The sequence below is a fragment of the Oncorhynchus keta genome, chromosome 24, assembly GCF_023373465.1.
Source record: "Oncorhynchus keta strain PuntledgeMale-10-30-2019 chromosome 24, Oket_V2, whole genome shotgun sequence".
Lineage (NCBI taxonomy): Eukaryota > Metazoa > Chordata > Actinopteri > Salmoniformes > Salmonidae > Oncorhynchus > Oncorhynchus keta.
The window spans coordinates 38773410-38798364 of NC_068444.1; the positions used below are offsets into that span (position 1 = coordinate 38773410).

At 42.5% G+C, this 24955-nt stretch overlaps 1 protein-coding gene across 13 annotated transcripts; it reads left to right on the top strand.

Annotated features, from left to right (window-relative positions):
• Positions 1-138: 138 nt before the first annotated feature.
• Positions 139-24747, top strand: LOC118357516 (SUN domain-containing protein 1-like). Of its 13 annotated transcripts, XM_035734690.2 has the most exons (23): positions 699-1083; positions 1992-2094; positions 14107-14310; positions 14418-14647; positions 14782-15036; positions 15241-15363; positions 15656-15793; positions 16422-16502; positions 16853-16966; positions 17075-17170; positions 17865-17958; positions 18050-18111; positions 18267-18421; positions 18551-18820; positions 18960-19061; positions 19165-19235; positions 19332-19476; positions 21300-21608; positions 22354-22438; positions 22674-22789; positions 22959-23126; positions 23337-23429; positions 23610-24747. In XM_035734690.2, the coding sequence occupies exons 2-23, from the start codon at positions 2027-2029 to the stop codon at positions 23724-23726; spliced, it is 3096 nt and encodes a 1031-aa protein (XP_035590583.2). In that variant the 5' UTR covers positions 699-1083; positions 1992-2026; the 3' UTR covers positions 23727-24747. The 13 variants fall into 13 exon arrangements, with proteins under 13 accessions (XP_035590580.2, XP_035590586.2, XP_035590579.2 ...); XM_035734687.2 differs by lacking the exon at positions 699-1083 and adding an exon at positions 139-459 and having other exon boundaries at positions 16853-17170; XM_035734686.2 differs by having other exon boundaries at positions 698-1083; positions 16853-17170.
• The last annotated feature ends 208 nt before the right edge of the window (positions 24748-24955 follow it).

Genomic DNA, 24955 nt, shown 5'->3' on the forward strand with positions numbered 1-24955 from the left:
AAATAACATAAAAAGCCTTTGTCAGTGATAAGAAAGCGAAAGTCCTCCAGCCCCCTCTGTTCAACTCCAGTCCACAGGGTGCCGGTAAAGCACCAGTGAAGTGTGTTTACCGCCGGCATAAAACAGAAGAAGATATGCGTTCACGTCACCGTTGACCGCGAAGGAGAGAACTGTCGTTCGTACTCGTGTGATATTTCATTTTCGTGCGGGTTTTATCATGGTTATTTTGAGAGTCCTTTGTAGATGAAATGTTATTTGTAAGTATTCTGAGATGAGTTGTGTTTGGACGGTTTTGGAGTGCTTATCAAGACACATTTACTGTCAAACTGCGACAAGAGTTAGCTCACCGGTCATCTGTCAACGTTAGCAAACTAACCGGTCACCTGTCAACGGTAGCTCGTCCATCGTGTGACAACATTTACCCGTATTTGTAAATCATCTAACTACATTGACATTAAGGTAAGCGGACATGTCCATGAACAGTATATAATATTAATATTTGGCAAACCGCTGGATGTATCCCAAAACAAAGTCACGTCTGGAAGTTTGACAGTTCATTTTTCGCGGGATCCCGCCCACTGTAAATTACAATTGGAGGTGAGGCTCCCAGCCTCCTTTGAACCGTGCACCGATTGGTTCAAATTTGAAAAGGCTACTGAAGTGACATTTGACATTCTGCCTGCCTGTACAATTTACAAAGATGATTGTGTGTAGCAGAGACCGGTGTGTACATGAGTAGCCCATTCTGGATGAGAGAACAAGCAACACTAGTACTAGCAACGAGCAGTTATTTCTCCCGCTTTGTTGGGGAAGCCATTTTGGAATTCTGAATTTGTAATGACTAGGGATAATTTTGTTTTTAGTAGTTGTTAGCTGACTCATTTACTCTTGTACCTACTGCAACGTGCCCACACTTTGAGGGATATTGTTTATATTGGGAAGTTTGAGGCAGAACAGTGCACCTACGCCCACTGGCTGCTCTACACCGTGACTCACGAGTCTGTATGCGGCATGAAGTCAGCTAATTTTCGCTGCAGCTCTCCTGATCTTATTTTGTGGATTTACAAGTTGTATTTACAAAAGGCAAGTTAATGGTGTATTTGACTATACAAATTGAGAGCAGCTTGATAACTAGGCTGCTCTTTACTTCATACTCTGTCTGTAATTAGTCTGTTTGTGAATCTCACTGATACTTGTCTAAATTCAGTCTGAGTCCTTTTCTTTGTTTACACTACATGAGATGTGACTATGGAAGTTAGGCTAGTTTACATAGGGTGACAGTTCAGAGTAGTTGTTTTTCATTCATAGCCATACAGGTTAACAGTACCTACCTGGGCGGCAGGTAGCCTAGCGGTTAGAGCCAGTAACCGAAAGGTCTTTGGTTCGAATACCCAAGCCGATAGGATGCCAGAAAAAAAACCAAGGGATTGATTTAACCCTAATTTGCTCCAAGGGGCGCCGAACTACTATGGCTGACCCTGTAAAACGGCACATTAAACTGCATTATCCGGTGTACGTGACGATAAAACATTTTTAAAAAAAAAACGTTTTGGGGCAGAGTTATACAAATATTCTCATGTTATTTTGTATGGAGAGATGTTTATGTACGTGTAAAGATGAGGCTTGCTTTTTACGTCTTTAAAATGGGTCTGTGTTCCGGATGTCTGTGGTTCCGAGTAGTACAGGTCCCACCCAGCCCTCTCATCACACTGTCTGGGTGTGACTTGAGTAAACTCCAAGGCTACTATTGCACAGCCATATACTTAAGTGCCATTAGAAAATGGACCCTGTCATGATGCAGCAAAATATCTAGTTTCTGAGGCGAGTTATTAAGCAGAAATTGGTTTTGGGGTAAGCAGTTACTCCTAAAAACATTACTTCTACTAATTTAACTGCTACATGTGTTAGTTAGGAGCTCATAGTATTGTTTGAATTGATGGGGTGAATATGTACTACTGGGTTGTAAAAGTCTCATGGTTTGGCTCTTGCAGTCTCATTACTGAGAACAATTGGAGGCTGGACAGGCATGGACCATTCAAAAGTGAACTCACGTGCCCCACCCCCAGGGAACACTGGCTATACCTACTCTCACAGGTGAGTGTGCATGCAAAGCTGCCAGTCTCAAGGCCCTGAAAGAGGGATGGATGTCCTGAATGATTTCAATAACTTTCCATTTTAAAGGAGGGGTTCCAAAACCTCTTCACTTGTGGCCCCCCTTCCAGCATTGGAACAGCTTGTGCCTTCATGTCTTTTTCTATAGCACTGTTCATGACAAACTGTTCACACCCCTCTTATTGGTTGAAAGAATTCCAGGTTAAAGCTTATTTCCTATAATTCTACACATTTTGTCATGGTGTGCTAAGAACATTTTTCAGTTTTAAAGCTATTTTTCTTGCAATTCAATACATTTTGCCATGTCTAATGTGTATTCATGTGCTATTTAAGTGGCAACAATATCTATGGGTTACACTTAAATAACAAAACGTTAGCTGATATGCGCTAGTTGAGCCAAAGTTATAAATAGCTCTAAGGTATGCAATGACAAATTGATGATACACTACTCAATTTTGAAAAGTGCACCTTGTGCATTCTATTACAACTTTCAAGAGTGTTTAAAAAAAAAAAAGATTACTTTTTTAAAGCTGGACTGAGTATTTTATTTTTTGGGGGGGGTCGAGCGGGTAGAGCCCCACAGTTTGGAAACCACTGGTTTCGTCGATGGTGAGCATAAATGGGCTTTTTTTGTGTCAAATACCCTAGATGACTTTGCTTTGACCAAGGGCTTGTTTCAACAAATTACACTGGTAGGACTTGCATGCATATGTTTCTCAGATGTTAATTTTGATTTGAAATGTTATTTGAGTAACTGTGGCCCAAGGTGGTTTTCCAGGATTGCACTTTCTGGCTAAATTTTGCCTTCTCACAAAATAAATGTCACGATTTAGGGTAGTTGAATGATTTTATTCATAGATTCCAGCTCTCATTCTGAGCCGTGTTTTATATAGTATTATGGAACCTCTCCACGTGTATTTGGCAATGTTCCCCTTTCTGAAAAAGAGAAGTGCAAAGCGGATATGTGTCACAGACCCACTGGTTTGTTCTTTGACTGGGTGTGTCTGTTATGTGTGACTCAGAGAGAGGGTGTAGATGTTGGAGCTGTTGCACGTGATGTGACAATATTAGCCATTTTATTTCACCATCTGCTCTTAGAACACACAAGCCTGGTAGACAAGTGCTCCTATATATTTTCTCTGTTCTTTGCAGTTGCGTTTGGTCTAACTTAGCTAATAAAACGGAAAGGTTTTAATTTCACTTGCCTCTAAATGGTAGATTTACATACTACTAGGGCTGTCCCCAACTTTTGATTTGGTCAGTTTTAAAATCTCTTTTTTATTTTTTTAAAGGTTTATATTGGCACATCCTATGTGTCTTGTTAAGGAGAAACATTCCCTCAACCCTGGCTCTCTTTACCTGACACATGTGTGCACGTGACCAAAGACCCATTCGCACGGGAGTAGTATTACTAGAGAATGTTGGTTATGTGATTTATTATTCCAGAAGAGGATTCGGACTGGATTAGTTTCTCAAACTGCCCCATGTAGTTTAAATTTTTGTATTTTTTTTGTAAATTGAAAGTTATGAAGGAAGCCTGGAGGTTTTTATTCTAGTTGTGAAGATAGTATTTCAACATGTCCAGGTGATAGGGCCACACTAGCTGGTTTCTAAACCATACCATATTTCCTAAAGTGTTGGCATAATATTTGAATTGAGGAAGTGTTATTTTAGCGTAGTACATCGTAAATACTCCGCAGCCTTCAGATGTGAGCTAAACCGTGCAATTGCACTTGCGAAGCAATTTTAAGGCTATTGATCATTCTCATCTTAACATTTCCAAACATTTAGGTCCGTTGTATGCAGCTGCTTTGCAATCTATTAACAGCAAGGGATGCGTTAAATGGAGGGGATACTGATGCATTTGGCATTATTCCCTTCATACGCCAAAACATAAACAATCATTCATTGTGAAAGTTGATAGGCTACATGTAGGCCGTTCATATAGTTTATATGCAGCACTTAGTTACATTTATAGAATTAGTTATTGTTTTCTTGCACAAACTGAGAGAAACACTTGTCAAATGCCAACATTTCTCTTAAAACACAGGGATGTCAATTCGCATGGAACTAGTATTATCAGAGGACATTGGAGTTGGCAAAAAAACTAAGTTATTCTGCCATTTAAAAATTACTGACATGGCAGATTCGGACGGGACTAAAATTACAGATGTGGTGGTTTTGTGCACATAATTGCATTCCACATTAAAACTTATCCCGTCCGAGGCCTCCCGGGTGGCGCAGTGGTTAAGGGCGCAGTACTGCAGCGCCAGCTGTGCCTCCAGAGACTGGGTTCGCGCCCAGACTCTGCCTTAACCAGCCGCGACCGGGAGGATGTGTTAAGAAGCAGTGCGGCTTGGTTGGGTTGTGTATCGCAACGCATGACTTTCAACCTTCGTTTCTCCCGAGCCCGTACGGGAGTTGTAGCGATGATACCACGAAAAAGGGGGTAAAAAAAATAAAAACACATATCCGACACACGTCCGAATAGGGCAAACAAGGGCTTGAACTATAGCCGTCTGCCGTTCTGCTGTCATAGTCAAGACAAAAAAATTCTGTCTCCGCAAAACTAGAATAGCCCCAGTAAGCAAAATGACATTGAAAAAAGACTAATAAAATACATGTTTTCCTGACGTTGGGTTAATTTTCAAGTTATTTCCCTGATGTTGCAAATATGTATTTTAGATATTGAAATCGGGCTCATTTTTTGGTTTATGAAAGCTGAAAATAAGTAATTTTATAGATGTCTATTCGGACCAACTCAAGGCTGTTCCAATTTATAAACATCAATATTTGGTCTAGTACATAGACAATGTATGTGGCAATCAAGGCCGGTCCGCAACTGCTTCAAAAAAATAAGTCTGCCATGGTCCGTGCTTACTGAGGTGTTGCCTGAAATTGAATTTTTCTGAATGCCTATCTATGTGGAAGGCCTACCGTTTGTAAAATGACTTCCAGACAGGTAAAAAAAAAAAGATGTCGGCTTATGCTTACTAGGGTGTAGCCTACCATGTCAGCCTGAAATGGATTTTTAGGCATTCCCATCCATGTGGTAGGCCCACCGTTTTGTAAAACAGGCCATTGCATTGGCTTTATTAGTCCTGATTCCTGTGACAAATCAATTTGGCTATTTATGCTCTCAGGAGTTATCGCAAGCCTATTTGCAATGTGTTTACACAGCGGGAAATGCAAAAGTATTTTGTGTTTCATGAGCTTGTCAAATATGGTTAAAACCACTGATCATGACAATGGGGTGACACTCCTGGACAACAGTTAATTGTACGTTCCAAATGGTCCATTTTTACTTTGACCTGTCCTGTTTTTATGATCTGTTGCTTAACATGAAGGGTCATTTTTTTTTTTGCTAGAGTGCCATTTTTAGGTTAGCTGATTTGAAATTGAGAAACGTGCGTGATGTAAAAAGTGTCCGTCTTGTTACATTGTCATACATTTTATCTCCAGCCTGTAGGCTACAGGAAAGGCCACATACTCTTTCTACCATATTTTATATCTGCTACATGATTTAGTTTTTTTACTAAACATTGGAGCGCAGCAGAGACGTCTCTCTCACAGCGGCCTTCGAGGGGCACTCTGGAACTGGACAAGCAAATATTTTTGCGCTATTGAAGAAGTTGGCACTGCTTATCCAAGGGTGGCATCTGCGCTCACCTAAAAAGCCCATGTGCTAAGCTAATTATACAAGGCTTGCTTTATTGTATTTTAAAACAAAAATGGTTGATTGCATTTCAAATCATGAATGACTCATGCTGTGATGACATCAACAAATGAATGATTGCTACAGTAGCCTATAGAAGTGTTGAAATATAGGCCTAAGTAAGTTACAGTATTAAGGCTAAACTGGATGTGCTCTTAGGCCTACAGCTCGACTGTGGTTATACAAGGATGCTTTACTCCATTCGGGGAATATTATGACCCTTTTTCCACATTTTGTTACGTTACAGCCTTATTCTAAAATTGATACAATTATTTCCCCCTCAATCTGCACACACTGCCCCATAATGACAAAGTGAAAACATATATTTTTAGAATTTTTGGCAAATGTAATTAAATAAAGTAACAGAATTACCTTATTTAGTATTCATACCCTTTGCTATGAGACTTGAAATTAAAGCTCCGGTGCATCCTGTTTCCATTGCTCATCCTTAAATGTTTCTACAATTTCTACAGCGCAAAGTACGAAGATCCTTGATGAAAACCTGCTCCAGAGCTCTCTGGAACTCTTACTTACCCCTTCCATCAGGACAACTACCCTAAGCACACAGCCAATACAATGCAAGCGTGACTTCGGGAAAAGTTTCTGAATGTCCTTGAGTGGCCCAGCCAGAGCCAGGACTTAAACCCGATTTGAACATCTCCAGAGATCTGAAAATAGCTGTGCAGTGACACACCCCCATCCAACCTGACCGAGCTTGAGAGGATCTGCATAGAAGACTGGAAGAAACTCCCCAAATACAGGTGTGCCAAGCTTGTCGTGTCATACCCAGAAGACTCGAGGCTGCCAAAGGTGCTTCAACAAAGTACTGAGTGACGGACCCGGTCTTTCAAAGATAATTTGTAAAAATCCAAAAATTCAGATCTTCATTGTAAAGGCTTTAAACACTGTTTTCCATGCTTGTTCAATGAACTATAAACAATTAATGAACATGCACCTGCGGAACGGTCCTCAAGACAGTTTTCATAACTGTGACCTTAATTGCCTACCATCTGTAAGCTGTTAGTGTCTTAAGGACCGATCCGCAGGTGCATGTTCATCAATTGTTTATGGTTTATCTCACTGCATTTATTCTGCGTGAACGTGCCTTAGACATGCTGCAAGGAGGCATGAGGACTGCAGATGTGGCCAGGGCAATAATTTGCGATGTCCGTACTGCAAGACTCTTAAGACAGCGCTACAGTGAGACAGGACGGAGAGCTAATCGTCCTCGCAGTGGCAGACCACGTGTAACAACACCTGCTCAGGATCGGTATATCTGAACATCACACCTGCTGGACAGGTACAGGATGGCAAGAACATTGTTACACCAGGAACACACAATCCCTCCTCCAGTGCTCAGACTGTCCGCAATAGGCTGAGAGAGGCTGGACTGAGGGCTTGTAGACCTGTTGTAAGGCAGGTCCTCACCAGACATCAGCTTCAACAATGTCGCCTATGGGCACAAACCCACTGTCGCTGGACCAGACAGGACTGGCAAAAAGTACTCTTCGCAGAGTTGTGGTTTTGTCTCACCGGGGGTGATGGTCTGATTTGCATTTATCGTTGACGGAACGAGCATTACACTGGGACCTGTCGGATCGGAGGGTGAGGGCTGGGGCTGTACCCCCCCGAAATGTCTGGTAACTTGCAAGTGCCTTGTTGGAAGAGGGGGTAACATCTCACCGCAAGAACTGGCAAATCTGGTGCGGTACTTAACGCAGCTGGTGGCCACATCAGATATTGACTGTCTCCCCCCGTTAAGGGACATAATATTCAATTTCTGTTAGCCACATGTCTGTGGAACTTGTTCAGTTCCTTTTGAATCTTATGTTCATAGAAATATTTACACGTTTGCTGAAAATAAACAGGGATGACAGTGAGCACGTTTGTTTTTTTTGCTGAGTTTGTCATTCTGTCCTTGAGCTGTTCTTGTCTATTGATGTTTTGTGTGGACCCCAGGAAGAGTAACTGCTGCTTTTGCAACAGCTAATGTGGATCCTACTAAAATACCAATACTTAAATTCTTCTTTTTTTAATTTTTTTTTTTAGAAATGTACATATTAGCAAAAATTTCTGAACTACATTATTGGGAAATTATTTAAGCAATTTTAGAATAAGGCTGTAACGTAAGAAAATGTGTGGCTCATGTGGCTCATGAGAGCCAGTTTCATAGTGCTTGATGGTATTTGCGACTGCACTTGAAGACTCATTGAAATGTCTTGAAGTTTTCCAGATTGACTGACCTTCATGTCTTCAAGTAATGGACTGTTGTTTCTCTTTGCTTATTTGAGATATTCTTGGACTTAGCCCTATTTGGTAAAATACCATCTTCTGTATACCACCCCTACCTTGTCACAACACTGATTGGCTCTAATGCATTAACAAAATAAATGTAACTTAACAAGGCACACCTGTTAATTGAAATGCAATCTAGTTGACTAACTCATGAAGCTGCTTGAGAGAATGCCAAGTGTGCAAAGCAGTCAAGGCAAAGGGTGGCTGCTTTGAAGAATCTAAAATATATTTTGATTTAACACTACTTTTTGGTTACTGTTTTTTTATAGTTTTGATGATTTCACTATCCTACAATGTTGAAAAATAGTTTAAAAAAAAAAAAAAAAAAAAAAGGAAAAACCCTTGAATGAGTAGGTGTCAACTTTTGAGTGGTACTGTTTTTGTTTTTATTTTTAAAACAATTGCTACTGCCCGACCTAAAGCAATCTCGGTCGACCAGTAGCTTATTGACCACACAATCGACCAGTTGACTAAATGGGTCAGACCTACATACCACAGACAGTAGTTCTAGGGGGTAATGCTGTTGTATGCCCAAACTAAAAGTCATAGTGAGAGGGAGGGAAATTGTTGGGAATATTTCAGTGACCAGGTTCAGTGATAATCTGCTGCTCCCTAGTCTGACAAATAGTAAGGAAATTATACTGTCTGTGTAGCAACGGGTTCTAGTGTCTTTTCCTTCTAGACATAGACTTCTACATTTTATTGTGGGATTGGCTGTAAATGGCTGGTCAGTGTTTGGCTTGATTGATTAACCTGGCTGCACAACTCTTGAGCAAATAGTTAGTCTCCAGATGTGTACTTAGGCGTGTAGCTTCAAATCAATGTTTTTTTATTTGTCACATACACATGGTTAGCAGATGTTAATGCGAGTGTAGCGAGGCTTGCTTGATTCAGCATAGATCTGCGTTTCTGTAAGAAAGTGATAAGCAAAGATCTCTGACTTATCTTATCATGTTTGCTGATCCCTGCTCATGAAACACGATAGTTTGCAGTCTTAATCAGGATGGAGCTTGTCAGATCAAAATGTATTGGTCATGTGCTGAATACAATGGGCATATTATTTACAGGTTAATGCTTAGTTACGAGCCCATCCCCAACAATGCAGAGTTAAATAAAAAGGAAATAGTAACACAATAAACATGACGCAATATACAAGGAGTAGCAGTACTGAGTCAGGGGTACGGGGTAATACAGTATACACATTCAGTGCTGGAAAGGTACCCAATTCTCATACTAGAGGAAAAGTCAACATACCTTTAATAGAAAATTACTCCAGTGAAAGTCACCCAGTAAAATACTACTTGAGTAGAAGTCTAAAACTATCAAAAGTAAATGTAATCGCTAATATATACTTCAGTACTAAAAGTACAAGTGTAAATCATTTAACTCCTTATTAAGCAAACCAGATGGCTTTTTACATTTTTTAAATATATTTAATACAATTGTGGATAGCCAGGGGCACATTTCAACATCTACAAACCAAGCATTTTGTGTTTAGTAAATGTGACAGATTAGAGGCAGTAGGGATGACCAGGGATCTTCTCTTGAGTGTGTGAATAGGACCATTTTTTTTTTCCTGTCCTGCTAAGCATTCAAAATGTAGCTTGTACCTTTGGGAGTCAGGGAAAATGCAAAGTATGTTTTTCATTAGGGATGTAATAAAGTTGTCAAATATAGGGTTGTAAAGTGCAGATACTACAACATTTTTGGGGGTACCTTAAAGTATTTTTACTGAAGTATTTTGCACCACGGTGTATCAGTGACTAGGCAATCAGGATATATTGTAAACAGAGTAGCAGTGTGTCAGTGAAGTAAGGGAGTCGGTGCAAAACAATTAAATTAATAAAAGGGGTCAATGTAAATGGTCTGAGTAGCCATTTGATTAACTGTTCAGCAGTCTTAAGGCTTGGTGGTAGAAGCTGTTCAGGTGCCTTTTGTTCCCAGACTTGGCGCTTCTGTACCGCTTGCTGTGCTGTAGTCAGACTGTTCGCTCTGCTTGGGTGGCTGGAGTGTGACAATTTGTGAGATGTTGTCGGTCAAGAGGGAAAGATTTGACAGTCAGATTTCCTGGAGTTGGCCTTAATGGACTATTGATTAACACTAAGATGGTGATAGACAATCAAGGATTGTATTGAGTTCTGTCTACATAGAAATTCCTCTTTCTGTTGCCATTGATTCTTTTTAAAAATTTGATTTATTTCACCTCTATTTAACCAGGTAGGCTAGCTGAGAACAAGTTCTCATTTGCAACTGCGACCTGACCAAGATAAAGCAAAGCAGTGTGACACAGACAACAGAGTTACACATGGAGTAAACAATAAACAAGCCAATAACACAAACAAGTCAATGACACCGTATTAAAAAAAGAAAGTCATGAGGTAGGCAATAAATAGGTGAATAATTACAATTTAGCAGATTAACACTGGAGTGATAAATGAGCAGATTATGATGTGCAAGTAGAGATACTGGTGTACAAAAGAGCAGAAAAGTAAAAATAAAAACAGTATGGGGATCAGGTAGGTAGATTGGGTGGGCTATTTAAAGATGGACGATTGTACAGCTGCAGCTATCGGTTAGCTGCTCAGATAGCAGATGTTTAAAGTTGAGAGAAATAAGTCTCAGACTTCAGTGATATTTATTTATTTATTTTTGCAATTCGTTCCAGTTACTGGCAGCAGGGAACTGGAAGGAAAGGTGGCCAGATGTTGGCTTTGATCAGTGAGATATACCTGCTGGAACATGTGCTACGGGTGGGTGTTATTGTGAACTGAGATAAGGCGGAGCTTTACCTAGTATAGACTTACCACTGTATGTTTTGGAATTAAGTCTCATGTCGTGATAGTTTTGTCTGAACTGAAACAAACCAGCAGATTGGTAAGAACCGTGATAGACTCCTGTCTTGTCCTTTTGTGTGTGAGTGAGAGGAAGCGCGACTGCTGCACCCATTAGCCTGGTCTCACTGAAGCTGTCCTGGGCCTGGCTCCCCTTGCCCAGACCCCAGCCTGGGAATTGGGGTGGGACTGCCCGGGATCTCTGCTGAGGACACACCGCTGTCCCACGCAAGGGCCTAGAGCACACTAGCAGGAAGAGCAGCAGGCCAGGCAGAGGAAAGCACATAATTGGCTCTGCCAAGGCCCTGTGTAATCCTGGAGAGGCTTTATTTAGCTCAGGCGTTAGCAACTGGTGGTCCAAAACTGTCCCACAAGTGTTTTTTAAAAAAATTTAAAAATTAAATTGTTTTAAATTGACTCCAAGGTTTTTTGCACAAAAATATGACATTGATTTTGTAAAATGTTTGTTTTTGGTAAAAACATGGCAAATCACCAGGAATTCAGCTAAAAACGGGTTTCATTTAGGAAATCTGTTAGCCAAGTATTCCCACAAATAAAGACTCATACAGACAGGTAGTGGTTAAGAGCATTGGGTTAGTAAACAAAAGGTCGCTGGTTCGAATCCATGAGACAACTAGGTGAAAAATCTGTGCCCTTGAGCAAGGCACTTAACCCTAATTGCTTCTGTAAGTTGCTCTGGGTAAGAGTCTGCTAAATGACTAAAATGTAAATATGTGATCGTGTCTCAATGTAATCAAGGTATGAAATTGTTATTTTCTAAAATCATCTCTTTTTGGGCTTAGTTGTGGTCAATTTGCAGTGTACAACTTATAATTATGTTCCAGCCCCTGACTATCCGCTCTGCCAAATATCGGCCTGTAGCTAAATCTAGTTCCCTACCCCCGATTTTAGAGAGTGACGGAAGACTCAGTGGGAGAACCAGAGGGCAGGGTGAGTTTATTGTTATGTAGGAAAGAGCCCCGCTAGTCCTTTGTTTATGGATTACCAACATTAGTTTATAGAAAAGTTCAGGGACTCATGTCTCTTTTGTAGCAGGTCTCCCTTCTCTTCCTCCTTTTGTATAGTCAGTTGCACTAAGAACTGACCTCCCTTGCCAGTTTAAAATGCATAATGTAAGGATTGGTGTCATTGTTTCACCGAGGGAGGGGGGGGGGGTTGTTGAGTAGGTAAGTGGCTCGTCTGTCCCTGGCTACAGGAAGTGAAGTGTAGCCGAGGCTACATACAGTAAGTGAAGTAGTGTTACGTTGCCTGAGCTCTCCTGGCTCGCAGGATAGTGTGTGGAGTGTCTGTGTGGGTGTTCATGATGTTTATGTCCCTGGTATGAGCGACGGTGACGAGGGGTGGACTCTGGAGAGCTGGGGTTGGACAGACCTGTGTGTATCCTCATTTCTGTTTCATTACCTTCTTTGTGTGTGTGTGTGCACTTGGCTATGTTTAGATTGGAGTGACCCTGCTTGCTATGTGCTCACCTTGAAGGTTGTGTGTGTGTGTTTTCATAGGGATTAGGATTCAGGCTATAATAGCCTGTCATGCATTGTTTTGGAAAGTTGTTACACTGTGCTAGCTATTCCCTACTTGGACTTCAGTTAGCCTTATGATCATATCTGTCGCAAGTACAGATTTTGAAAAGGTTCCAAAGTCCAATAATGTGAATGCCGGACAGTTGTTCCTTGAGAGATGGCAGCAGTTTGCTTAATTTTTTAAATTTTTTGCAAGGTTAAGTTGGGCATTTCCTAATAAATTGGACTGATGCCAACCTGGTTACAGTCTGAGATGATGCCGTTTTGTTTGGAACATATCATCTGAACAAATGCTACAAGCCAGAATGTTGAATAAAATGTAATTGGGGAAAAAAGTTGATGTTTATACTTGATACCAAGGCATATTATCCGAAGTCAGAGAATGGTACTTGATCCAGCTACTCCTCTGTTCAATCGTTGGGCATCTTTTTAGTAAAATATTTCACGTGACAGCCATGTATGCATTAATAAACCAATTACACAATCAATTTGACTGTTTTACCAATGTCACTACTTCACATAATGGCATTCATTTATTGGAATGGTACATCTCCATTTGATAAACTGGGCATATGAAGATGTAGCCTCGGTCTATTCACAATGCAGGTGACTTCATATTCAGTAGGAGTGTGCATGCGTTGACTTATTGAGCTTGTTTTGGCTGACGCCCCATGAATCTGTTTCACTTCCGTGGGACTTATTTTATTGTACTGAACAACATTTGCATAGAAGTAGCTTATTTTATAAAAGTGTGCAGAATCTCTTAACCTGTAATGATTTCATTCACAAGCGAAGAGGGGTGCAGCCTGTTGGAGCCCTTTGGGGGAGAGGGAAAGAAGTGAGATTTTAAGTGAATTAATGTTTTTGGTGGCAATCAGCATATTTTGCGTTTCACAAAGGTACTAGGGTAGTGAATTTATGCTAGTAACTTCATGATGCTAGCGAGGAAAGTTAGCCTAGCTGGAAGCTACCGGTATCGTCTTGCATGGTTAAGTGTTCTAGCCTGTATGAACATTTTGTTTTCTCAGTTTCAAAAAAATGTTACGTGTATTGTCACAAATATTCATGTGTGTTAATTAACGTTCTGTGCAGCATGAGGGAGCTAACATGATGCAGCCCAGACTCCGATTGCATGCTTGCATTGAGTGGAGGAGGCACAGTGCGTTCCGTGGGGGACATTGGCTGCGACACACAATTTACAGAAGTACTGAAAGTAACAAATTCAAGTACCAAACTGTTTTTCCATGTTCTAGTGTACAGGAATTTTGGTATACTGTTCGACACTGGACAGGGGAATAAAATGGCTGCCTCAGTTTAATCATTGTGCTGACAGTACAATGTTTTCTGCCATTGGGGACCAATTGCACCTTCCTTGTTTTTGTATATTAACTGTAAAGGAAGTTGGATCATAGGCTCTACTTTAATATTTATGTGTGATGTATAGGCTACATAATAAGGTAGTACATTTAAGTGCCCTTTTCAAGACACCAAGGACAATGAAAACCGAAGGGCATTGTCAATCGATTGAATCACTGATTAGAGACTGCGACTTGTTTGTTTTTTATTCTAATCTAATGCATTCCTCAAATCTTCTCTTCCTTGTGTTGCTCAGCTCCAGCTACTCTACAACAGCCCTGGACTTTGAGAAGGAGCACAGGATCACGCCCGTCTTAGAGTCTCCCAGGATGTCTCGGCGGAGCCTGCGTCTGCACTCCACCACTGGTCTCTATGGCGACGACAGCTTGGACTCTTCTCTCAACCACATGTACCACAGCGCCTCCTTCAGTGCAGGAGGAGCCAGTCGCAGAGATTCCAAGTAAGCTATGTTGTAGGTCGCCCTGTGGTTCCTTCAATTGATTTGGGCCCAGAAAATGTTACATCCAAGGTTTTCTATGTCTCATCTGACCGTCTGTTCTCTCCCAGAGCGTTGAAGAGTAGGAGGTCTCAGCAGCACTCTGTCTCCTGCTCCCAGTCTCTGCTCCTCACCACGCCCCTTAAGAGCCAGCATGGCTCCCAGCAGCACAATAGCAGCCTGCACAGTGTGGCCGCCAGCGACGCCTCCCTGCTCTCCTCCATGCTGGACAAGTCATGTATCCAGGAGCGCACGCTTGTTGAAGGCTTCTGGGGCTTGGATGAAGACTCTGAACTCAAAGGTAATTTTTAAAAGGAACTTATCAATCAGTTACTTGTACTGTATGCAACATCAGCCTGTGTCTTGAATGGATTCCTTTACAATGGGTGATTTAAAAAAAAAAATAATAATAATGATCAAATCTGTGTTTCTTAGAGCGGACCATGACAGACAGTATGTGTGAGGCCAACGGAGACATTAACTCTGCACAGACCCAGACCTCCATGGTCAATGGAAGCTTCTGTAAGGACCGCACAATCTACCTGGACAGAAATGACGTGCTCACGGCCTATTCCAAGCACTCCTCAACTGCAGCCCGCTCTGCCACCAACAAGCAGGCCCTGACAGCCCCCGCCGCCTCACCTTTCTCCACCATCTACGCCAGGGACAAAAGCCGCAAGCACAGGACGGGTGAGTGAGGCAGCCACAGAAGTACTATAACGTGTATGTCCTTAAAACGTGCGTTGTACTTGGGAGTGGGAGTTTTGCCTTCCCATTTTCGTTTTGAAGGAATATCATAGTGTAGATGCGTGAGTTTTGGAGTTTCGGTTAGTTTTCTTAACATGTTGACATTATTTTGTAAAGTGCATTTTGAACTAAGTTGATTTGATTCAGGTGTGCTGGTGTCCTTCTCGGACACCTGTGTGCGTGTGAGCAGGAGGGCAGCAGCCTCTGTGGCGTCCGTCTTCTCACTGCTCTTACAGAGTGTGCTGCTGAGGTCACGTAAAGAGGGCACAGGTATCAGGCTCTGCGCCGGCTCTGCCTCTTGATGTCTTTACAGCGCCAACATTTCCTCTCTATTCCTCATACATCTGCCTGGCAGCTTCCCACTTTTTTGTGCTATGAATGATGACTATCAGATAATTCACTGTTTTAGATGGGGGGGCTCAACTTTTTCCTGCACTCTAACAGTGGCTTGTGCAGGCTGCCAATAAATCTGATAAAGCATGTTGCTGAAGCTTAACATAATCATGTCATCTGGGTCGTTCCTTTATTAAATAAAATAAAAAAATACGCTCTTTCTCTTTAGGTGTCCTGTGGTCAGCTTTAGACGCCTGTCTGAACCATAGCAGGAGGGCAGCTGCCTTCACTGTGTGTTTAGTGAGACTGCTCATACAGGCTGCTGTGCTGAAGACTGGCAGTGTGGGCAGAAAAGTGGTTAATGGAGGTATTCCACTGCTTTTTGTTTTTAGAGGCTAACCCATTTTTTTGTGGCATCTGGGCTTCCACAAGGCGGGTGTTGTGTGTGTGATTTGCGTGGGTCAATACTTGACACTTGATTTCAGGAATCTTGCTGCTTGCAGTGCACCAATTCTACATTTCACTCTTGCTTTCACTCTGTTTTTGAATAGATAATGGTGAATGAGTCTTTTCCTCCTGCACTACTCAACTTGCACTGACTCTGGAGGTTGCAGATGCTGTGTGAATGATCATGGTGGCTTTCACTGATTAACCTGAACTCTCACTCCTTGTCACCTGCTTCTGACTCTTCTCCCTCTTTCTTTTCTCTCTTTTTCCAGGGGGAGAGAGGCTGACACTACCACAGTTTATCCTGCCTACACCTTTCACTCCTTTTTACATTACACTACCTTTTTATATTCTGGTGTTTTCACTTTGACCACATAGATTTCACCCTCTGTTTCTCTTCCAAACAAATGGGCTGCTTTAGCTGTTGCCCTGGTGACATGCAAATGCTCTCGACTCACTATGTTCCTCAGCTCCGGTGAAGGGAAAGAGGGATGTTTGAAGTTTGTCTATTTAGGTGTTTAATTTGATTTCTTTCTTATTGGTTGTAGCTCACTCCAGCTACTGCGGAAGCATGAATGTAAATGAGTTGGGGACTGAGGGGAAACTCATGACTCTGAATGGTGCTCTTTGTAAGTGTAACTGACTTTGACATTTTTGTTGACTTTGACATGTGTATTTTTTTTAAAGGTCTAGAATGGACTAACATTTGGTGATTGGTGTGGTTAGTGAGTAGCCTACATCTTGTGCTGTAGCTGAGTGCTTCTGTCACTGGGCAACCCAGGGATGTAAAGTGAGCTTCCTCTTAGCCTTTCACTCTATCTTTGTGGCTATACACATCTGTCATTTACTTTTGTTAGATTTCTTTGTTAGCAGAAATGTCAGCCCTTCTGATGTTTTTATAATTTTCTTTAGTCTCTCAAAACAATGTAATGCGTTCTTTTACGCTTTTGCTGCTCATCCACACTGCTTACGATAACAGGTGACGACTGCAAAGGGAAGCAGCGCGTGGAGACACGCATTGTCCAATCCTCATCACGGGTCTGCCGGTCACACCATGTGTTGGGGGAACTGTGGCTTGCCACTGCTTACTCAGGTTACCTATTAAGCGATCAAACTCTGGCCTATCCTCATACACTTGAAATGAATGAATCCAGTTCAACCTTTTTAGTCCCTTGTTTTTTGTTACTTGGTTGGTCCCCAGGCTCCAGTGTGTTGTGGGCGGGGCAGAAGGCAGGCTCAGCTGTGCGGTCCGCGATGAGGATGCTGTCTGTTCTCTGGTTGGCAGCTGTGTCCCCAGGTCACCATTTTACCATGTTTCAAATAACTCCACACTCTTACCGTGTTTAACCAGCCTCTCAACCTCCGGATAAACCTCTGCTTGGCCTGCATGTTTCCTCCTAGTTCTAGTCTCCCCATGGCTAGCTTGTGTCTTTCTACCTTTTTAAAACCTATTAGAATGGTGGCTTGGAGTGCAATCTAACCTTGCGGTTTAACAGGTGCTGCAGGCTCTTACAAAATACTGGGACTCATTCTTACCTGTTCCATTTAATTTGCCTTTCATCATTCGAATTTGCTGAGTTAGGCTAGGAAACTACAACGCCTGTCTGCAGAAGTGCTTCCCCATCTGTCTGCTGCTTCTGTCCCTCTGAGCGGGAATTTAGATTTTAAAATCTGTTCCAAGAATGGGAGCAATTTGTCAACAGGAGTGTGATGGAGTACTGTGGTTAAACGAAAGATGGGCTCGCCCTAAAAAAAAAACTCTGCTGCACTCTGCATCCACGCTGACAGAGAAGAACACTGTTGCTCTATCGACCCTGTCTGTAACTAACTCCGTAACCTGCACTTTATCTCCTTGCCTCTTACCTCATCTGGTGAATGTACCCCCTCTTACCTTATCTTTAGTGCTGTGTGGAAGTACCTCTACCCCCTCCCACCTCCTGAAGAACTTCCACTAATCTGCTCTCCATGGCTTTCTTTTATCGTGTGTTCAGGGAAGTCAGCGACCGGGGCTTTCTGGTGGCTGGGGACTGGATGGTATCATCTGGCCACAGTCATGTCACTCCTCAACATCTTCGTCTTGACACGGTGAGTCTCTTGGGGCTGCTGGAGTAACACCCGAGGCTTGTGGATGGGATACATGTGATCACACTAACAAGGGTGTTCCTGTTTTTCATAGGTGCCTTCCCAAGCTCCTCAAACTCCTGCTGATTCTTCTCCCATTCCTCCTTGTCCTCCTGGGTGAGTAGCACCGCTCTTGCTGTCCACCCCGAAGCCCTGCTGCTGGTTATCCATATTCCGTAGTACTGTGCAGTCACTTATTCTGACATATTTCAACCGCATTCCACTGCAGACACCTTTTTCTGTCTCATTTATCCTCCTCTGGGTTCTCCCAGCTCTGTGGCACTGGGGCCCGTCCAGCCTGCTGTCTGTGTTGCCTGCCATTAACATCACTGAGTGGAGGACGGCCTACTCCTTCAGTCAGACCCCTCTGGAACCAACCAAAGACAGCCAGTCCATCATGGCTCAACCACCACCAGCTGTCTCACAGGTTGAAGTGATATTGATGCTCGTATTCATTCACCATTTATGATTGTCATCTTGCGTAAGACCATCTAATTCTATGGATGAGGCTAGTTGCACAGTTAGCTGACCTCTATCCTCCCATGTATGAGAGCAGCCAGGCAGTGTGCTGGTGTCTGTGGACTCTGAGCGCCTAGCCCGGTTGGAGCATAGGCTGGCCCAACTGTGGGAGAAGGTGGAGCGAGGGGGCCGAAGGCAGGAAAACCAGCACAGGGAGGTGCTGAGTCTCTACCAGTCTGTACGAGAGCAGCTGGACACCCAGACGGACAAGGACAGCATGGGGCTGTGGGTATCTGGCCTTCTGGAGGAGAGACTCCTTCTGCTGAAGAGAGGGATGGAGAAGGATGCAGCACTGCGGAGAGAGCTGGTGAGATTATCCAGTATATTAATTTAGCTTGTAATGAAAAGTAAACAAGTATACAATTCGGTACGCTTACTTGGTTAGCTTTATTACTTTTTTTTTAGCCTCTGTATGCTCATTCAGCTACTCTTCCTGTGTTATTCAGAGTCAGGAGATTGGAGAGCAGTATGTGGTGCAGCAGCAGGGCCAAGAGTCTCGTCTGGCTCAGCTAGAGGTGCTGCTGCAGACACTGACTGCCAAGACAGAGGTACAGACTCCGAGCCTATACTCAATTCTATGCACTTTACTGTAGAAGCTCTATTAAAAAGTATTTGTCATATATCCATGTTATGTTGCTTTTATGTCTTCAGGAGGTGCAGAGGAGGCAAGCAGAGACTTCCAGTGCTACACCTGCACTGCCACCAGTTCCTGTGCAAGTCAAGTGAGTTCAGCACTTAACCCTTTTGGATTGTAATAATTCAATAAAATCATGAGTGGTGTTGAATATTCCTCCTCGTGACAATGTGTGCTCTTTCAGTGTGGGTGTGGACAGCGAGTCCCGTGATGCCTTGCTGGCGGAGGTGCAACTTCTAGAGGCGACGCTGGGGGGCATTAGGCAGGACCTGCAGGGGGTGATGGGATGCCAGGGCATGTGTGACCGCCTGGACACACTCCATGAAACGGTGAGTAGCTTGCTCTGTACTGTGCATGCATTGTACCAGGGCTTGACATTACCTTTTTTTTAACATGTCCAAAAGCTCAAGTCACTTGGTTTGTAACACCATAGGCCAAAAAGGTGACTGAGAATTGGGTTGTAACCACTTGACAAAAATAATCCTATCACTGGTAATCACATTATTATCACTGGTATTGACAATGGAAGGCTGCTGGTCTCTTATCCAATGTGGTATATCTCCTGCTGTTGTGGCCTTGAGCAAGGCACTTAACTCTCCACAAATTAAAACACTGCACTGACAGGCTACTGTATAAAACACGTGGGCTGTCAACCTTCCATCTGGCGAGCTACTGGGTGTGCAGGCTTTTGATCCATCCCTGCTCAAACATACCAGTCAGTTTATCAAGGTCCTGTTTAAAAATAAAAATACATGTTACAACCAAATACTTGTGAAATAATTCCCTCATTCAATGACCCAGGGATCAAATGGCTACGGTGTGGGTGGTAGCTAACTGTACTGAACAAAAATATAAACGCAACATGCAACTTTTTTTTTTGACTCCGTTCATATAAGGAAATCAATCAATTTTCTATGGATTTCACCTGACTGGGCAGGGGTGCAGCCATGGGTGTGCCTGGAAGGGCATAGGCCCACCCACTCGGAGCCAGGCCCAGCCAATCAGAACAAGTCCCCCCCCCCACAAAAGGGCTTTATTACAGACAGAAATACTCCTTAGTTTCATCAGCTGTCCAGGTTGCTGGTCTCATATCTTGCAGGTGGAGAAGCCAGATGTGTAGGTCCTGTGCTGGCGTGGTTACATGTGGTCTGTGCCGACTACCACATGTAGACCTTACAGTGAAATGTTTACTTACAAGCCCTTATCCAACAATGCAGTTTTAAGAAAATATAGTTATGAAAATATTTATAAAGTAAAACTTTACTTTAAAAAAAGTTTAAGTAACACAATAAAATAACAATAATGAGGCCATACAGGGGGTACCGGTACTGAGTCAATGTGCGGGGGTGTACAGGTTAGTCGTGGTAATTTGTATATGTATGTAGGGATAAAGTGACTCTGTGTAGATAATAAACAGAGTAGCAGCAGTGTAAATGACCCTCTGTAGCGCCTTGTGGTCGGATGCCGAGCAGTTGCCATACCAGACGGTGATTCAACCGGTCAGAATGCTGTAGAACTTTTTGAGGATCTGGGGACCCATGCCAAATCTTTTCAGTCTCTTGACCTCTTCATGACTTTCTTGGTGTGTTTAAACCATGATAGTTTGTTGGTTATGTGGACACCAAGGAACGTGAAGCTCCTGTTGTGAGGCCGGTTGGGTGTAATAACTGCACATTTTAGAGTGGCCTTTTATTGTCCCCAGCACACTGCACCTGTGTAATGATCATGCTGTTTAATCAACTTCTTGATATGCCACACCTATTAGGTGGATGGATTGTCTTTGTAAAGGAGAAATGCTCACTAACAGGGATGTAAAAAAAATTTGTGTACAAAATTTGAGAGGGAGTACCGTGAGCAAAACATTGCATCCGGTTTTGTACAAATCATTTGTTTTTTTGACATGTTCATTCGGACAATTTAAATCCTATAATCTGCTTGTCCAACAATTATTTTTAAAATGTACTTGCTGACGAGAGTTTAATGTCGAGCCCTGTGTACCTTTCCAGATGGCCTCTCCCATTCCTTTGATTAGCTGGTCCTGTACAGACACTCTATTATTTAGTACTGAGATGATTTTGCTGGAGTTCTTTATATAAATCCTCTCTGTTGACCTCTGTCTGATGGTGTCTGTCTCACTGTGTGGTCGTGGCAGGTGTCTGAGCAAGTGTCAGCCCAGGTGAGGACGGAACTGCGGGCCCTGTTCTCTCGCAGCGAGCAGGTCGGCGATTCCCAAAACAGAGAAAATGAGCTCCCAGAGTCCCTGCTGCAGTGGCTCTCTGAGCGCTATGTAAGCGGGGTTGATGTGCACGCCTCTCTGAACTCCCTGGAGCTCAGCATCCTGCAGAACGTGACCCTGCAGCTGGAGAAGAGCAGGGCCAGGCAGGAGACGCACAGCACTGAGACAGTCACTCAGACTGTGATGCACACTGTTGGTGCTGCAGGGGCCGGGATGTCTGAGGAGGTAGGTTTGGTTTGGGGAATTTTGTGACGAAAGAACATTTGTGTAGTTTTAATTGATCAATTTTTTTTTGTTAAAAAATCGCTAAAGCATTTCCCGGTTGCTAAAATTTGAAGAGTTTGCCTAATTTCAGTTGGACTAAATTAACAAGTATAGTGTAAAGAAGTGTTCGTCAACTAGCGGACCACGGGTGGCCGTTTTTATCTGGCCAACCTAAGTATTTCCATGCGTTATAGAGCGCAACGTGATCATATACATATGTAAGCAAGGTTTGAAATGCTTATGTTTTAGTCAAATATATTTTAAATGTGGGCTTAAGGTCAATTTGCAGTCTAGAAATGATTTGTAATTATGTTCTGGCCCCCGGACCATCCGCTTGAGAAAATAATCGACCCGTGGCTGAATTTAGTTGATGATCCCTGGTGTACAGAAGCATTGTACCATCTAAACTGCTGTGAAATATATTTTCTATAAACAAAAAGGTTATATTTTCAGCTGTTTTAAAGCTGGTGTAAAAGACGCAAAAACTAAACTTAAGAACAAAGCATTTAAATGGCGCACATAGAACCGATCTACCGCTTCTTAGACTTTCATTGACTGCTCTAACTCTTGTTTCAGTGAATTTGGTTGGGTCACCCAAAAAGTTAAGATTGAATGTTTTGGATTTGAAAATGATTTCATGCAATGTGATCGTCTGCACTATTCTATTTCCTCACCCAACCACTATTTTCCTTTCTTCCTCCTCCAGCATGTACAGCTGATGGTGAAGAATGCTCTGAAACTCTACTCCCAGGATCGGACCGGCCTGGTAGACTATGCTCTGGAGTCTGGCGGTAAAGTTTCAGTTGTTGTGATGGGGCGTGGCGACTAGGCTTTAAAAAAATAGATACAAACAATGAATCATCTACTGCCTATTATTTGAATGATCTGTTTGTACTTTGTACAGTAGTTCCTGGTATGACTGGCTTTAAAATTGCCCTCGTTGTAAAATGGGTGTGGTTGACATTGTGTACAGTCATGAAAGTGACATGAGCTATCAATGGCTGTGTTTTTTTTCTGTGTCTACAGGCGGCAGCATCCTGAGCACTCGCTGCTCTGAGACGTACGAGACAAAGACTGCACTGATGAGTCTGTTTGGCCTCCCGCTCTGGTACTTCTCCCAGTCTCCTCGTGTGGCCATACAGGTACGAATCAAGTCATCGCACCACATGAGACGAATCTGAGTTATGATCTCTTCGTGATTTACTAGATTCATTACATTGGGTTTCCGTTCCTGATACTGCCTTGGAAGACCTTTTCAAAAGTAGTCCATCCATAACCTGGTTTAATCTTGAGCTCTATCTTACACTGCAGCCTGACGTCCATCCAGGGAACTGCTGGGCGTTTCAGGGTTCTCATGGTTACCTGGTGATTCGTCTCTCCATGAGGATCGTGCCCTCTGCCTTCTCATTGGAGCACATCCCCAAATCCCTTTCGCCAACAGGCACCATCAGCAGCGCCCCGCGCCAGTTTACAGTCTATGTAAGCCATGCAAACCTCAACTACCCTGCTTACCCAATTAACATTCATGTCGGCTATTACTGTCTCAGCCATTCGGAAGCAAACCTAGTAGACACTCAAGTCAGTCACACACGCATTTACTGTGAGTGAACTCTGGTGAGGCACTACTGATTGACACATTTTATTGCTAAGGGGCTCTGCTGTTTTCTAACTGTGTACTCTTGTTTCCAGGGTCTGGATGATGAGTACCAGGAGGAGGGTAAGTTACTGGGCAGCTACACCTACCAGGATGATGAAGATGCGCTTCAGACTTATCCTGTCACCGTAAGTACACTTCAACACTACCTCAAGGGGCTTGATTGGCCAGTGGAAAATATTATGTTAGTAGTCCACATGGCATTTATCTCTAGTATGATTAGATATGGTGACTTGGAAAGTTTTAGGTCTTGATACTTCTTACATGGCTTGAGTCTAAATTGAGCGTCTTCTGCTATCTATCCACAGGAGGAGAATGATAAAGCCTATCAGATCATTGAGGTTCGAGTGCTGTCCAACTGGGGTCACCCGGAGTACACCTGCCTGTACCGCATCAGAGTGCACGGTCAGCCCAGTGTCAACTGATGGCACAGATCAGACCACCCTGTCTACATTTTAATGTTCTGCAGATGACTGGAGCCAATTATGCGCACACGTAAATATGCTTGATCCACAAACTTTATCTGTGCACTGACTCATCCCACCAGGACAGAGGCTCTAACAGTGACCACAGGTCTGAATCTGAAGCATGGCTACTGGTGCCTGACTTTCGAAGGACTATCACCCAACCACTAATAATTTATTACATTTGCAAAACTGCTTTCATTTGACAGAATAATCTCAAAGTAGCATTGGGCTCCTAAATAGGGGAGGAAAATATGGATGCGATTCTGTGCTTTACTACGTCAGACAAGATTTTATTGGTTAAGGAATGTTTCAAGTACATTTACTCAGTCTATTTATACATGCGCTATATGTGTTGACAACTGAATTCATGTGTGTTGAGCCCTTGTCGCTCATGGTGAAACCAGGGCCCATATCCACAAAGCATATCAGAGTAGAAGTACTGATCTAAGATCAGTTTGTCCTTTTGGATCATAATGAATAAGATCATATGGACAGATCCTAGATCAACTCCTCAAATGCTTTGTGGATATGGGCCCAGGTTCTACCATGTTCTTACGAACAACGGAAGAATGTAAACTTGTACATTTTGTCAATAGTTTGTCATTTTTAAGTCTACTAATATCAGTGTTGCTTTGAAATATGTATATGCTGCAATTATAAAATGTTATTAATTTGTTTGCATTTTTTAAAGGGAATTTACCGCTCAAGTAAGTTAAGGATATCTTGCACTGGTCCTTTCAGCCACAGAAGTCAGGCTTTAGCCCTTTATTGAGTATCTTCAAGTGCCCAGTTGTAAATCTCATTGTTTGTCCCGAGTTACTGAAATGCCAATCTGTGTAATATATTTTTGTAAAGGCTTTTTGGACTATTTGTAAATGGTCTTGGGACTATACAGGTTTATTTTGTTTTATAATTTTATTTTTGTCTTTTGTACATAATTGTAATGTGTAAAATGTTCAAATAAAAACCTTGATTTTGATTTTGTAGCAGTCATTGACTTGAGTTTAGCTTTTTATTTTAATTCTATTAATAACTTTGAAAGGAAATAAGGCAGAATAGTTTCAACAAATGTGGAAATGTTTTGTAATGGCACACCAGCAGTTTGGTTGCAGACTGATGCTCCACCCTTCTTCCTGATGTGTGCACACATTCACACACATTTTGACATATGTCCAATAACTTGGGGA

What these genes read in the sequence shown, in the direction of transcription:
- LOC118357516 (XM_035734687.2), top strand. Translation starts at nt 2,027, where the DNA reads ATGGACCATTCAAAAGTGAACTCACGTGCCCCACCCCCAGGGAACACT. An exon ending in AAGCCGCAAGCACAGGACGG is followed by an intron (nt 15,037 to 15,240) that starts GTGAGTGAGGCA and finishes GATTTGATTCAG; the next exon opens with GTGTGCTGGTGTCCTTCTCG. An exon ending in CTCCTCGTGTGGCCATACAG is followed by an intron (nt 22,790 to 22,958) that starts GTACGAATCAAG and finishes CTTACACTGCAG; the next exon opens with CCTGACGTCCATCCAGGGAA.